The 16,414-nt window shown below is 40.9% G+C and overlaps 1 protein-coding gene across 1 annotated transcript; it reads right to left on the bottom strand.

Annotated features, from left to right (window-relative positions):
• Positions 1-3,301: 3,301 nt before the first annotated feature.
• On the bottom strand, positions 3,302-15,964 carry LOC144322569 (uncharacterized). The gene is made up of 4 exons (XM_077912757.1): positions 15,726-15,964; positions 15,108-15,146; positions 14,360-14,486; positions 3,302-7,085 (listed from the first exon to the last, which is right to left on the bottom strand). The coding sequence occupies exons 1-4, from the start codon at positions 15,756-15,758 to the stop codon at positions 5,620-5,622; spliced, it is 1,665 nt and encodes a 554-aa protein (XP_077768883.1). The 5' UTR covers positions 15,759-15,964; the 3' UTR covers positions 3,302-5,619.
• Between the last annotated feature and the right edge of the window lie 450 nt (positions 15,965-16,414).

Genomic DNA, 16,414 nt, shown 5'->3' with positions numbered 1-16,414 from the left:
TATGGCCTGCAGGGTTCCAGGCCCATGCTATTACCTACTCAAAGTAGGTATAGTCAAGCTATGAGAAGCCAGAAGGCTGGGCAATAGTATTTGTTTTGTATGAGTGCTTTAACCTGAGGCACTAAGGGCCCACTAACCACATGGGCTTAGTGTGGACTGGGTGATGTTCCCATTTCAGGTCTATGTGGTTGGAGGGAACCTGCATTCCTTAGTGGAATATCTTATTAGATATGTCCAGTTTTAGTTCTCCTTGACCTCTCTGCTATTCACACTGCTGTGTGTGAGTCTTGGACACATAATCTCTATTTATTGAGTAAGATTATTATAGGCATTAGAAATTAAGTATTTTTTATAGCCAGGAATATTTGGCTAAGCTTGTGGTGTAGGCTAAGCAAATCAGCATTTAGCAGGGTGCCAAATAACTCTGGCAGAGAGCCAAAGGAGCATTTGATAGTGAGATGATCATACCCAGAAGGGTGCCCTCCTTCATCACTGTGGCATCTGGCTAGAGACTGAGGACAGGTAAGACCACCTCTTCCATCAGGTGGGATACACCAGTGGGTCTAGGTTTGGCTCCATCCCTTATCAAAACCTTGATGTTCATGCTGAGCTTGTGGGGTATAGCCTTCATAACCCAGAAAATAATTGGTAACTGAGGGCAGAGTGCCACAGGTTCAGGTCCTCTGAAAGCCTCCATCTCCAAAAGGGCTCAGTAAGCAGCCAACAGTGGTTGCTCAAAGGGCATGTAATGTGGAGTAAAAAAAAAAGGCAGCTTTCTCTATCAGAAAAGCCTACAGGTAACTTACTGCCAGCATGAGTAGGACAGATTCTAACAAACATAGGAGGTGAGCACCAGAACTTCCACCACATGGTTGCCAGGAGGCAAGTAAAAGGTGAGCTGCTGTATGGCCATCTGACTTGAATCCAGGGCCTTTTGTTGTAAAGGTCCCCAAAGCGGGCTGATTTGTGGGTGAGTGCACAAATAAACTAGTAGTATTTGTAAATGGAGAATACTTTGCCTTCAGAAGCCAGACTCAGTAGGTTGGCCTGCTTGAGACTGATTGGAGCATTCAACTCCTGACTAGATGTTGCCTTTTAGCAACATCAGGAATAGAGTGGCCCTTAGGCATACTAGATGAACTTAAGACTCACTGAAGTGGCATAACCCTGAACTTTATGGGGATGGGGGCAACAGACCATCTACTCTCTGTAAGTGCAACAGTGATTGTTTGTCTTGTATGCCTAGTAAGTTCCCTCACAGCAGGATGTCATCAATGTACTGCTATATATGGGTACCTCAGGACAGCTAAAACTAATTAGGGTTTTGCCAGTAGAGGCTGTATGTGATGGCTGAACTTCAAAGGTATCCCATGGAAAACTGAGTAAACTGATAAACTGTTGGATTCATCATTGAGAGTGAATGTGATTGAAAGGTTGTTGAACTAGGCACTGAATGGAACATATAGAACAAAATATTTGCCAGCAGATGACTGAATGGCTTCATTTGTTTCAATTATGTGAGTATAGGAACTTTAATGGATGGGACCAAGGTAGCAGTAACTTACCATGAGATGACATTTCTCTGAGGATTCTTAAATATCTATTGTGGTTTCTCAGATGTAAACAAAATGGCTACTTCCTACAAGTTAATGAACCTTACCTAATTTGTATGTTATATTCTTGGTATGTCTTCAAAATGATTCCTGGCCCTTTTTGTTTCTTTTCTCTTATTAGATTCAATTGTGAAAAAAAAGAAAAAGAAAAAAAAAAGAAAAAAAAAAAAGATTCAATTGTGGTTTTGCCTACTGCTTCCTTTTATTTCATTTTTGAATTTACTTTAAAGTTCTCATTTAAATACATGATAAATTAAAAAATAAATACATGATAAATTTACACAAACACATTTAGCCCCTGCCAGATGCCCAGGGACAGCTGTGATTACAGCTAGTGAGATGTGTTCTCTGAGACCTAGCCCTGGATCTGAGGCAGGGAGACAATAGACAGCTATTATCTTCTCCAAACATGAGTGCTGCTTATATTGTTATTAAAAAAACATACCGGGATCCCTGAGTGTCGTAGCGGTTTAGCGCCTGCCTTTGGCCCAGGGGGTGATCCTGGAGACCCGGAATCGAATCCCACGTCGGGCTCCCGGTCATGGAGCCTGCTTCTCCCTCTGCCTATGTCTCTGCCTCTCTCTCTCTCTGTGTGACTATCATAAATAAATAAAAAAAAAAAAAAAAAAAAAAACATACCAAACATGGGCAACTGAAATATTAGAGATTTCAATAAACAATTTATCTGCACTGGAAAAATTTAGAAATTAGAAGCGAAGCCTTGCTCCTCAGTTAAATATGGGTGATAATATCAAGAATGTTGAGAGGATAATAGCACTTTAAACTCTAAATGTTCCTTTGGAATGTTTTCAAATCGAGATTTCCCAATCCTTTTATGGAACCCCAAGCTGAGAATTAGCTGGATTATTCAGTTTTCCTGTAAACAAAAATGAAGATCTAAATTTCCAGAGGGTTCATAATGAAAACAGGCTTTGATCCCAAAATAAAATGTTGGCAAATTGCATCTCAATTGGTAATTGCTGATCCTTTGTGAAAAAAAAAAAAAAACACCAAAGTTTTACTTTTTCCCAAGAATTTCCTGTATTTCAAATAGCTTGCCTGCTTTGTTTTTGTTTCTTGAACTGAAGTATTTAACCTAATTATTGTCAGTATCATAGATCTTTACGTTTTCAATGAAATTTTGGTTTCAAGGGTCTTAAGGATGTCTCAAAACACTAAAATGTGTATCTTAACTATGTGCAGTTTATAGTTGCCAACTACAGCTCTATTAAACAAATCTTTAAAACTTGTCACTTCTTCATGATTTTAGTATGCTTTATGATCATCTATGTTCTACAGGTTACTAGCAGTTACTGGATCAGAAGTGTGGAAAATAGAATGGTGTGCCTCTGGGAATTTTTCCCAACTGTGCTCAGTGACATCACACTGACAGTTTGAAATTGGCCATAGTGGGAGTACTTACACCAGAGAACTTGAAAGACGCTACAAAAAAAAAAAAAAAAAAAAAAAGAAAGACACTACAAACCAGGATTTACATATATTACTGAAAGTCCAGACTTAAGAACACAATAGAAAACATGTAAATAATTCAGATTAAACTTAAAAGTGTGTGGTGTATATAATCATTACATTGTACATAATAAAAAACACCAGAGAAACAAAAATAAATGGTCTCTTTGTTAATAAAAAAGAAAACAGCCACAATTCATAAAAAAGAAAACAGGCAGTAGATATGAACAGACATTTTATCAAGAAGATACACAGATGACAAATGAACAGAAGAAAAAATTTTTCAACATCATAAATCCTTAGGGAAATGCAGTTAAAATTGCTTCTTGCTTGTTAAAAGGGTAAATTCAAAAGACTGAATGAAAAGACTGATACCATGTGCTGGCAAGAGTGTGAAAACTGGAACACTCGTGCACTCCTGGTGGGTATGCAAAAGCAAAAAAATCATTTTAGATCAGTTTGGTAGTTTCTTAATAAGTTAAACATTCAAACATTCACCTATCCTATGACTCAGGCATTTTACTTTGAGTTATAACACAAGAAAAGAGAAAAATACATATATATATATTAAATTATACACAAATGTTCTAGCAGCTTTATTTGCAATGCCAAGACGAGGTACCTAAAGGCCTCTAACAGATGAGTGGATAAACAAATGGTATATCCATGTTAAAGATACTATGCAGCAATAGAGCAAAATAATTATGTAAGCATCACTGAAGAATCTCAAAATAATTACAAATCATGAAACCAGGAAAAAAAAATGAACATTTTATGACTCAGATCATATAAAATTCTAGAAAATACAAATTTATTATAAATGAAGGTAAGTCAAAGGTTGCCTGTAGAGAGAAAAGACATTATAAAATTACATGAGGCAAATTAGGGGTGACAGACATGTTCACAATCATGATTATGATCAAGTTTTGTGGGTTTATATGTATGGCAAAACTTAACTGTACACCTCAAATAGGTGCACTATTTTGCATGACAACTACACCTGAATAAAGTTCTGTAAGATAGTTCCAAAAAACCCCCCCAAAAAACCACAAAACCCTGTATCTCTCTCTCTTTTCATAAAATCAGGTTTGGTAGCCCCATATTGACTCTCTTTCCTAATAACCTTGGAGGAGCAGCCTTGCCTTGGTAGCAAATATGAGCAATTAAATCTATTTCAAAGTCAACGGGAATGCTGGCTAGGTCACAGAGCCACATTGAGGAACTAAGGGATCTCCTTTCTCTGCTTGTTTTCCTATCTGTGTAGAAATGGCCTTTAGGTGAACATACCAGAAAGGCTATGGGAATCCACAAAACCGATAGTTTATTTTCTTTGACAAAGATTTCAGCCACAAAAGATGCACATACATGGAGATCCTGAGAATTTCTGTGCACACTGATCCTGCAGTCACAGTCATTGGATCATTTGTTGATGCAATGTTAGAAGAGGCACGTGCCATCTACTTTGCTGGAGTCTTCTCCGCTGCAGTGTTACTGTACCAATTATGGTTTCTCCGGGGCCTTGAATTCTCACCATGACACTAGCCTAGTGAATTCTGGGAATTAGGGGACATGGCTCATTCATAGGATCTAGAGATTCCCCTGAACACTACTGACCATTATGTGACATCCACTGTGAAAAAGAAAATTCATGTAGTTTTCAGAAGCACTGAAGGTTGTCACAACTTCCTGACTTTTCACGGTGTTCTCTGAGCCCACACACACAAAAAAATCCTGATAGCCAGTCCACAAATTAGGATAAGGCCCTGCTGTCTTTCCTAGGAGACCTCAGGCAACAATGTAAATTAAGCCAAAGCTGGAAAGAGCTATTTTCTTTCATCAGATGGTCATCTCTGAGGCACAAAAACACTGGGAACCCCAATAAAGCTGTTTGCTCTTTAATGCTGAAAAGCCCAGCTGTTTCCAATTCACCTCACACAGTGAATAGAACTCCAAGATCAAAGGTGGCTTAAATAATCTCTTTATTATTGCAAAGTCCAATGCAATATTAGGCAGGGAGTTCCCAGGTTGGTGACTTGGAAGATAGGAAAATCCAAGAGGAGTATCACACATAACTAGCACATCCTAGAAAATGTGGTCCTTCTTGGCAAGTTACCAGCAGAACTCAGATTGGGTCCACTGAGCCATGCCCTAACTTCTACAAGAGAAGAGAATGAAGACCCTATAAGGGCTAAGACTAACATGATTTCCTCCAGCAAAAGGGGAGGCAAAGAGGTCAGCTTCCCTGAGCACATTGCAGGGGTATATAACGTATCTGATGCACACTGTGAACCTGCTGAGTGGCAGATGTGACAAAACACTTCCACAAAAGCCAAGACTGACATAAATCTGGCAAGAGCCCTGGACAGGTTAGGAAGCTTAACACAACTCCTTACAGATTCACACATTCTTCAACTAAAGGGAGATCTCCTCACTGTGGATTTTCAGTAGTATGGGCTTAAATTTAGGTAGATGGCTTCCTCACAACTTCTCTCCTCCAGTGTAATTATCTTAAAGGAAACTGCACATCTCTGTACATCTAAGGCCTTTCTCTAGTATGAAGTCTCTGGTGTTGAATGAGGTCAGATTTGGAGCTAAAGGATTTCCCACATTGTCTGCACTCAATAGGCCTCTTTCCAGTGTGAACTCTCCGGTGTTGAATAAGGCTGGAGCTTTGGCTAAAGGATTTTCCACATTCCCCACACTCATAAGGCCTTTCTCCAGTGTGAACTCTCAGGTGTTTAACAAGGTTAGATTTACAGCTAAAGGACTTTCCACATTCACTGCACTCAATAGGCCTTTCTCCAGTGTGAACTCTCCAGTGGTTCTTGAGGTTGGAGCTATGGCTAAAGGATTTTCCACATTCCCCACACTCATAAGGCCTTTCTCCTGTGTGGACTTTCCGATGCGAACTGAAACTAGAGCTCTGCTTAAAGGATTTCCCACATTTACTGCATTCATAAGGTCTTTCTCCAGTGTGAAGTCTCCTGTGGTGAATGAGGCTGGAGCTTCGGCTAAAGGATTTCCCACATTCACTGCACTGATGAGGCCTTTCTCCAGTGTGAACTCTCCTGTGGTAAATGAGACTGAAGTTTTGGCTAAAAGACTTCCCACATTCACTGCACTCATAAGGCCTTTCTCCAGTGTGAACTCTCTGATGTTGAATGAGGTTGGACCTTTGGCTGAAAGATTTTCCACATTCCCTGCATTCATAAGGCTTCTCTCCAGTGTGAACTTTCCTATGGCTATTGAGGCTGTAGCTTTGGCTAAAAGATTTCCCACATTCATTGCACTCGTACGGCCTTTCTCCTGTGTGAACTCTCCGATGAATAATGAAACTGGAATAATAGGTAAAGAATTTCCCACATTCACTACATTCATAAGGCCTTTCTCGAGTGTGGACTTTCTGGTGCTGAATGAGGTTACATCTTCGGGTACAGGCTTTCCCACATTTGCCACATTCATAAAGTCCTTCTCTAGTGATGACTCTCTGGTCCTGAGCAAGTATGTCTGTGCAGCTGAAGGCTTTCTTGCATTCTCCACAGCTGTGATGACTTTTTCCACTGTGAAAGACAGTCTCACACTCATTGTTTGGCTTCTCCCCAGTAGGAGTGACCTGTTGGAGAAATCCCATGCTGGCTAAGAAGTCCTTCCCTGTCTCCTCACTGGGAAAGGGCTTCCCTGACACATGGACTGTACAGTTCTTTATAAATGAACCTCTGTCCACATGACTTCTAACGGGTATCTCTCTAGTGTGCTGACCCTGGTATTGTTGAAGGTTGGCAGCTACAAAGAATTGTTTCCAACATGCATATGGTTTTTCCCCAAGATATGTGCCCTGGTGTTCAGCCAAATGCAAAATGTTTCCCAAGATCGAGCCATGCAGTTCAAAGGGCTGAGCCTTCTGTGGAAATGAACCTGACCTAAGAGTCCCAATCTGTGACACTCCTACAGAAATGCTCTCTTTGGAAGGTACCTCCTCATCTTCCACTCCATGCCAACAACCTGAAAGCAAAGAAGTGATGATGAAATACATGTCAACTTTATTGGGAAGGGGCAAAATCCATTACAAATGTACATCAGACAAATTAAAGAACCAGTATAAGGAACTGTTTCCAAGAAAAGGAAGTTGGGGTTAGGTTTTGGAAGCAGCTGATTTGTACTACTGGGTCCTCAAGGTCACAGAATTGGGAAGGCCTCACTAGGCACAGGATACAAGGAAAGGGTTGGGCTGGGGTGAACACATCATCTACTGTTAATGCCTTTTTGCACGATTACATCTGCTGGTGACATGTGGTGCTATGTAGATGTCTATGTCTACACGTAGGAAAATCTGACTGGAACAAAGCAACCGGTTTTAAGAATTAAAAAAAAGATGGGGTGCCTGGGTGGCTCAGTTGGTTAAGCATCTGACTCTTGATTTTGGCTCAGGTTGTGATCTCAATCTGAGACCAAGCTCCACATCAGGCTCCACACTGGGCATGGAAACTGCTTAAGATTCTCTATTTCCCCTCCATCCCTCTCTTAAAAAAAAAAAAAAAAATTATTGAAAGATATGTGTACACTTAGAACACAACAGTGTTGAAAATCACTATTGAGATAAGAGTGTGAGGAATGAGAAAAAAGGTTCAGAGAGGTGGGGATTAGCCTGGGGCTGGAAAAAGCATAAAAATGATAAGTCAGCAAAGTGTCAAGAAGAGAGAAAGGAAGGTAGAAGTCAGCTGTGGCCACCAGCAATGGCACCAAGACACAAGTCAAATATGACAGGTTCTGGTATGATTTGAACAAAGCTCTGACATCACATTCTCTTCCAGCTGACATTCACCTGGGTCAGGCCCTCTCTGGGCCCATCTTGTGGAGACTGGAATTATATCCATGCTGTGAAGCACAGGGGACTCTTCCCCTAACCCCAGCTGAGCAACAGCATGGGATCTGGAAGATCCAAATTCTAAGGGTTAGACAGGACAGGTCAGTGGTTAATATTGGCCTGGAACAACTCAGCACACAACAAATCAGAAAAGATACTATAAAAAGTACCTCAAGGCCCAGCTAGAATGAAGATGGTGGGACAGTAAGCACCAGGAGCCTGTCTCCTCACCTGGACCACAAATGCACTGACAGAATCAGTCTGATGTAACTATTTTGCAACTCTAGAGTCTAGTGAAGGCTTGCAACATGCTAAATTGCTTTCATTTTTGTCAATTTCAGCTCTCAGCATTGTATAAGTTATCCATCTCCCAACTTGTATAACTCAGAGCAGGTAGTCATGCACATTTTCCTAGAGTAGCTTGCTGGAGCCAGGGTGGGAAATAAGGACCCTGTCCTTCAAGTAACACAGATCTGTGCTCTGATTACTGCTTCTGCTGGTGGAGATGTGACCGGTGGGCAGCCATTGTTGCAAAACATCTCCTTCGCTGACACAGGCAATTTTACAGGGGATTTAAAGGGCAGACATCTATCCCCTCTCACCACCCTCCCTTCATGTTTCTCTTATTCCCCTGTGGGAAGCAGAAATTCAAGGACTAGGATATTCAAAATCACATATATGGGGGAATATAAAAAAATCATCATACATGATTTTCCCCTTCAGGGAAAGGCACAGTCTCAGAAAAAAACAGAGAAGACTTTAAGTTTACACCTCAGACTCATGTCCAGTAGAGAATCCTACAACCATTAAACAAACAAATAACCATCTCCAAAAGTCGAAGTTTCAGCAACAACAACAACAAAACACAGGACATACAAAGAACAGGAAAGTTTAACCCATTCTAAAGAAAAAACAAACAAGTCCTCAAAAAGGACTTTAAAACATCTGTCTAAAAGATGCTCAGAGCTAAAGTGGACAAAGTCAAGAAAATGTTGCATGACCAAAATAGAAATATCAATGGAAAAAGGAAAAAAAATAATCAAAAAGAAATTTTGGAGCTGAAAAGTATAATAACTGAATGAAAGAGGTCACTAGAGGGTACAAAAGCAGCTCTGAGTAGGCAGAAGAAACCAGTAAACTTGAAGATATCAAATCTGAGGAAAGAAAGAAAAAGCATTGACCAGAGTGAGCAAAACATAAGAGTGAGCAAAATATAAGAACGTGTGGGATACCATCATAAACCAATATATGCAATGTGTTTGTCTAGAAGAGAGAAACAAAAAGACAGAGAGCTTATTTGAAGAAATAATACCTGAAAACTTACCAACTTGACAGAAGATACAAACATTAACATCTAAGAAGCTCAGTGAACTCGAACCAGGATAAAAACTGAGACTCACAGTTGGCACGTTATACTCTACATTTCAAAAGCAAAAGGCAAAGAGAGAATCTTGAAAGCAGCAAGACAGAAATGACTCATCATATACAAAGGATCTCCAAAGATTATCAGACTTCTCATCAGAATCCACAGAGGCCAGAGGCAGTGGGGTATATATCCAAGTACTGAAGGAAGAAAAGAATCTTAAAAAAAAAAGAAAAAAGAAAAAAAAAAAAAAAAACTTATATAACAGGCAAAACTGTCCTTCAAAAATGAGAGAGAAACTTAAAACCCTGCAGATAAATAAAAGCCAAGTGAGTTCTTTGCTACTAAATGTGTCCCGCAAGAAATGCTAATGGGGGTCCTTTGGGACACTAGATAGTAACTCAAAGCCATTTGGCCAGGGATGCCTGGGTGGCTCGGCGGTTTAGCGCCTGCCTTCGGCCCAGGGCATGATCCTGGAGTCCTGGGATTGAGTCCCGCGTCGGGCTTCCTGCATGGAGCCTGCTTCTCCTCTGCCTGTGCCTCTGCCTCTCTCTGTGTCTCTCATGAATGAATAAATAAAATCTTCAAAAAAAAAAAAAAAAAAGCCAATTGACCAAATAGAGATCTCTGTTAAATATACAATTATAAAAGCTAGTAACTTGGCTTTTATAACTCCACTTTTTGTTTTCTATGTTTAAGAAATTAATGCATATGGGATCCCTGGGTGGCGCAGCGGTTTAGCGCCTGCCTTTGGCCCAGGGCGCGATCCTGGAGATCCGGGATCGAATCCCACGTCGGGCTCCCGGTGCATGGAGCCTGCTTCTCCCTCTGCCTGTGTCTCTGCCTCTCTCTCTCTCACTGTGTGCCTATAATAAATAAATAAAAATTAAAAAAAAAAAAAGAAATTAATGCATAAATAACAATTACAGGTCTAAATTTTTGGACACGCAACACACACAAGATGTAATTTCCTGACATCAATAACTAAAAGGGGTGGGGACAGCGCTGTACAGGAGCAGAGTTTAAAAAAATATGATTGAAGCTAAGCCGGTATAAATTCAAATTATGTGTTATAATTTTATATGTTAAATGAACCACATGGTTAACTAAAAACAAAAACAAAAAAAGCCCTCAAGAAACACAAAAAAACAAAAACCCCAAAATAAAGTGCTCTAGAAAGTATACAAGAAAACCCCAACAAATCAAAACATTTCACTACAAAAAAGTTAAATGAACACAAGACAGTAATGCAGAAAATGAGAGACAAAAAAAAAAACAAAAAACAAAAAAAACACTACAAGGCAAATAGAAAACGAAGAGCAAAATGATACAAGTACCTCATCAGTAGTTACTATAAATGTAAATAGACCAAACTCTCTAAACCAAAGACAAAATTGGTAGAATGGATAACAGAACATGATCCAGCTATGTGTGGTCCACAAGACACTCACTTTAGACCCAAAGACACAAGTAAATTGAAAGTGAATGCTTGGAAAAATACATTCCATGCAAATGGTAATCCAAAGAGTAGGGTGGCTATATTAGTATAAGACAATAAACTTTATGTTAAAAAAGGTTATGAGAAAAGGAAAATATTATATATTAATAAAAGTTTCAATATATAAGAAAAGATAACAGTTATAAACACTTATGCAACTATAACCAAATAAAGATCTCTGTTAAATTATAGACCATCAAAACCTATGAAGCAAAAATTGATGAAATTGAGGGGAGAAACAGACAGTTCTAAAATAATAGTTGGAGACATCAATGCCCCATTCTCAATAATATAGAACAATAATTTGCTTATAGAATATAAGCAAATAGAAGACCTGAACAACACAATAAGCCAACCAGACCTAGCAGAATATACATAATACTCCGTCCAACAGCAACAGAATATATATTTGTTTCAATTGCACATGGGACATTTTCCAGGAGAAACCATATGCTCAGCCACAAACGAAATGTTATTGGATTTAAAAAGACAGAAGTCAGGCAAAGTATCTTTCCAACCAAAATAGATGAAGTTAGAAATCAAAAACAGAAGGAAAACTGGAAAAGTCACAAATCTATGAAAATTAATCAGATCATTTTTAAACAACCAATGAGTCAAAGAAGACTCACAAGAAAGATTAGAAAATACTTTAGTATTTTAGAGACAAATGAAAAGCCAGTATCAGCAAAAATTATGTGAAGAAGGAAAAACAACACTAAAGGGGGAAATTTATTGCCATAAACACATTAAAAAGAATTTTTTTTTTAAGATTTAATTTATTTATTCGTGAGAGACAAAGAGAGGCAGAGACAGAGGCAGACATAGAGGGAGAAGCAGACTCCCTACAGGGAGCTTGATGTGGGATTCAATCCCAGGACCCTGGGATCACACCCTGAGCCAAAGGCATTCAACCACTGAGCCACCCAGGTGTCCCAAGAAGAAAGATCTTGAATCAACAACTTAACTTTACAACTGAAAGAACTACAAAAAAGAGCCAAGTAACTCAAACCAGCAGGAAAAAAAAAAAAAAAAGGAAATAATAAAGATTAGAATTGAGATAAACAGAGACAGGAAAAAACAATAAAGAAAAATCAACAAAACTGAAAGCTGGTTCTTTCAAAAAGCTATCAAAATTTGGACAAACTTTCGGGGTGCCTGGCTGGCTCAGTCAGTGGTACATGCATGACTCTTGATCTTGGGGTTGTGAGTTTAAGCACCATGTTGAGTTTAGAGCTTACTTAAAAGGATAAAATCTCTAAAAAAAAATTGATAAGGGGCACCTTGGTGTCTAATGTCTGCCTAAATGTCTGCCTTCTGCTCAGGTCATGATCTCAGGGTCCTGGGATCAAGCCCCATATTAGGCTCCCTGCTCAGAAGTGAGTCTGCTTGTCCCTCTCCCTCTGCTCTTCCTCCAACCTCACTCGTGCTCTCTCTCTCAAATAAATAAAAGATGAAATCTAAAAGTGACAAACTTTTACCTAGATTGGCTTAAAAAAAAAAAAAAGAAGACTCAAAATAGTAAAATGAAAAATTATACTGGGAACATGACTACAATTCTATAGAAATAAAAGAGATTATAAGAGAATACCAAAAGGAGACTAAATCACTAATCAAAAACCTCCTTACAAAGAAAAGCCCTGGACTTGACGGTTTCACTCCTGAGTTCTGCCAACCACTTAATGAAGAACTAACACCATTTTTTAATAAAAAACAGACAAAGCCACTACAAGCAAACTACAGCCCAATATACTTGATGATTCATCGACGTAAAAAATCAACAAAATACTACCAAACTGAATTCAGCAGCATAGTAAAGGATTATACATCATGACCCACTGGGATTTATTTCTAGAAGAAAGGATGCTTCAGCATACAAAAATTAATCAATGTAATGCATTACATTCAGAGAATGAGGAAAAAAATATATAATCATTTCAGCTAATGCAAAAAAAATATCTATCAAAATTTAACACCCTTTCATGATGAAAATAGTCAACAAATGAAGAACAGAAGGAAACTACCTAAACATAGTAAAAGCAAAAGATTACAACATGGCTAATATACTCAACTGTGATAGACTGAAAGCTTTTTCCCAAGGTTAGGAAGGATGCCAACATTCACTACTACTCTTCAAAATGGTATTGGAAGCTCTAGACAGAAGGAAAAAAAAAAAAAAAAAAAGGAGGAAGAAAGGCACCCTAAACGAAAGAAGTAAAATTACCTTTCCTTATGAATATATTATACACAAAAAACTAAGCCTAAAGAATTAAAAAACTTTTAAAATAAATGAATTTGGGACGCCTGAGTGGCTCAGTGGTTGAACATCTCTGCCTTCGGCTCAAGGTGTGATCCCGGGATCCGGGATGGAGTCCCACATAGGGTTCCCTGCATGGAGCCTGCTTCTCCCTTTGCCTATGTCTCTGCCTCTCTCTCTCTCTCATGAATAAATAAATAAAATCTAAAAAAATAAAATAAAATAAAATAAAACAACAAAATAACAGGATACAAATATAACATAAAAAACCCAACTGTATTTCTATACACCAATAATGAACAATCTAAATAGGAAATGTAGAAAGCAATTCCACTTATAATAGTATTAAAGAATAAAATACTTAGAAATTAACAAAAAAAGTAAAAAATATGAACACAAAAAAACTATAAAACATTGCTAAAAGGAATTAAAGAAGACTAAGTAGAAAGACTTCTAGATTCGAGATCTGAAAGATTTAATACTAAAAAAAAAAAAAAAAAAAAAAAGAAAGATTTAATACTGTTAAAATGTCAACACTACCCCAAACCATCTACAGATCCAATGCAATTTTTACCAAAATTCCAATTTTTTTTTGTAGTAATAGAAAAATTCACATGGAATCTCAAGGACACCAAACAGCCAGTACAATATTGAAAAAGACTAAATAAAGTTGGAGGAGTCACATTTCTTGATTTAAAATTTTACTCCAAAGCTATCATAGTCAAAACACTGTGATACTGTCATAAAGACAAATATAGACCAATGCAATAGAATAAACCCTTCAGAAATAAACTGTTTTTTTTTTTTTTTTTTTTATTTATGATAGTCACACAGAGAGAGAGAGAGAAAGGCAGAGACATAGGCAGAGGGAGAAGCAGGCTCCATGCACCGGGAGCCTGACGTGGGATTCGATCCCGGGTCTCCAGGATTGCACCCTGGGCCAAAGGCAGGCGCTAAACCGCTGCGCCACCCAGGGATCCCCAGAAATAAACCTTTGCATATATGGTCAAATGATTTTCCACAAGGAGGCCAAGACCATTCAATAGGGAAGATTCATTAGGCTGACATTAAGACTACTGATCCTGAATCCTTCCCTGTGAGGGTTTGAAGCAGCAGGTGGTGTGGCAATAAAAAGAAATAGGCATGCACTCAGTCCAGCCCTAGAAACCATAGCACCTACCCAGGGATTGGGGAAAGCAGCAGTATCTATTGTTCAGATGGGAGACAGAACTGTCCCTGCGGAAAAGAAAAAGGAAGAAACTTGCCCAAGGCACAGGGGCGGGTGTGAGGGCCTTACCTAGGGAGGATGTGAGTACAAAGTTCTCCAGCATCACATCATGGTACAGGCATCTCTGATCCTCATCTAAGAGATCCCATTCCTCCCAGGAGAAATAGAGGGCCACATCCTCAAAAGTCACACTTCCCTGCCAAGATAGAGACAGATGAAACCAGGAATGGCCTCACTCCTGAAGACCCATATCCCTACACATCTACCCCATGTCCCTCTTCCTCCCAAGACCCCCAAATCAGAAGACATACCAGACTCTAGTGTCACTGATGTCTGCTCTTTCCTTATATTCTCATTAACTGCTGTGTTCACTCTGTTTCCCACTCTTTAACCAGATGGAGTGTTTTATGATCCAGGTAAGATCACCTCCCTCTGATCCAGACCTTGCTTTGCCTCCAGATAGATGCCTAACCTCACAGGCAGTTATTCTAAGCTCGACTCTGGCCCACTGCCAGTTTGTTCTCACCAGAAAGAAAGGAGGCCTGCAGTTACCTGAATGGACTTAGCCTCATCTCTGAACAGTTCCACATACCGACACCTGTTTTTGTAATAAGCTTTCACATCTCTTTCCTTTGATGGCCCCAAATGGGAACCCCTCCATAAAAAACTCAGGCCTAGACTTGACCCTAAGCTAGGATTCTTCAGAGGCCCCAAAATCAAGCGCTGGGAAGAATGTCAGATGAAGAATTTCATGATACCACAAATCTGGACAAAATGTGGGACAGGACCAGCGAGGGACTGGAACACCTCCACTTACCTGTGTAGGTTCCAAAAACACTTCTGCAACCATGGAAACCTGTGGGAAGAGGCAGGTCTTCAAGGGGTGTGGCCATGGCGACTTTCCAGGGGCTCAGGCCTTCCCTGTGTCCCTGCGGGGCACCAGAGCCAGGTAACCTCGGGCAGATTGGCCAACCTCTGTGCTGGCTCTCAACTAGCTGTGTCCTTGGAAAACGACTCACTGCCTACCCATCCCCACCCCCGCTCCATGTCCCCATCACCCCTACAATCGGTTCTACTGAGCGTACTCTGAAAGCTATCTCAAACCTTAACGGAGACCACTGGTCCCAGGACCCTCGGAACAGAGGTACCGCACCTCCGCCCGCCAGTTCCGGCGTGACCCCGCCTCACGTTCCCTGTTCCCCGACCGAAGAGTCTTCCCGCCTCAGGCCCCCACTCCGCAGCCCCTGCCCCTCCCCTGCAGCCCGCTCCCGCACACCAGCACGCCCGCGCTAACACACGAGGCCCCAGCCCACCGGCGCCTCTCTGTCCCGGATACCGGGCCGGGGCCGCAGGCACGCGAGCAGGCGCCCCGCGGTCGGGCCTTGAGGGTTTGGGTGGGGGGATGGCGGCGAGGACCCGGGGAACTAGCGTTTACCTGCGCCGGGTCCCTGGGCGCGGGCGCCGCCATCGGACTCGGGGGACGGAATGAAATGATGACAGCTGAGCGACCCGGCCGTCCCGGGCACCGAAGTCTCCAGGCCGGCCTCGCAGGCAGCGAATGTTCCCGACCCTAAGCCTTCCCTGTCCGTCGCCTGAGTCCCAACCCGTATTCCGGATCGTCGGACGGAGCCCAAAGACCCTGGAACCGCTAAAATGACCGCCACGGAAACGACGGAAGCCCCGCCTCAAGACGTTGTCCTGACGGAAACGTCCCCTTTCTGGATTTTCATTGGAGTATTACCGCTGCCGCTCAACGCAAAGCCTTCTGGGTAATGTAGTTCCAATGGCAGGGCAGGTCTGAAAGAGGAGCGCCCAACACCAAAAACTCCCAGAGCAATGGTCGCACAGCAAAAGCGGGGCCTACGGGAAATGACCCTCCTATACTTCTAGGGTGGGGGAAGGACTTCGCTCCTTTTTTTTTTGTTTTAAAGTTTTTTTTTTTTTTATTTACTCATGAGAAACAGAGGGACAGAGACACAGGTGGAGGGAGAAGCAGGCTCCATGCAGGGAGCCTGACATGGGACTGGATCCTGAGTCTCCAGGATCAGGCCCTGGGCTGAAGGCAGCGCTAAACCGCAGAGCCACCCGGGACTGCCCGACTTCGCTTCTTCTTAAAGGGGTGGG

This window comes from Canis aureus, chromosome 1, assembly GCF_053574225.1.
Source record: "Canis aureus isolate CA01 chromosome 1, VMU_Caureus_v.1.0, whole genome shotgun sequence".
Lineage (NCBI taxonomy): Eukaryota > Metazoa > Chordata > Mammalia > Carnivora > Canidae > Canis > Canis aureus.
This window is presented reverse-complemented; position numbering and strand designations above follow the sequence as displayed.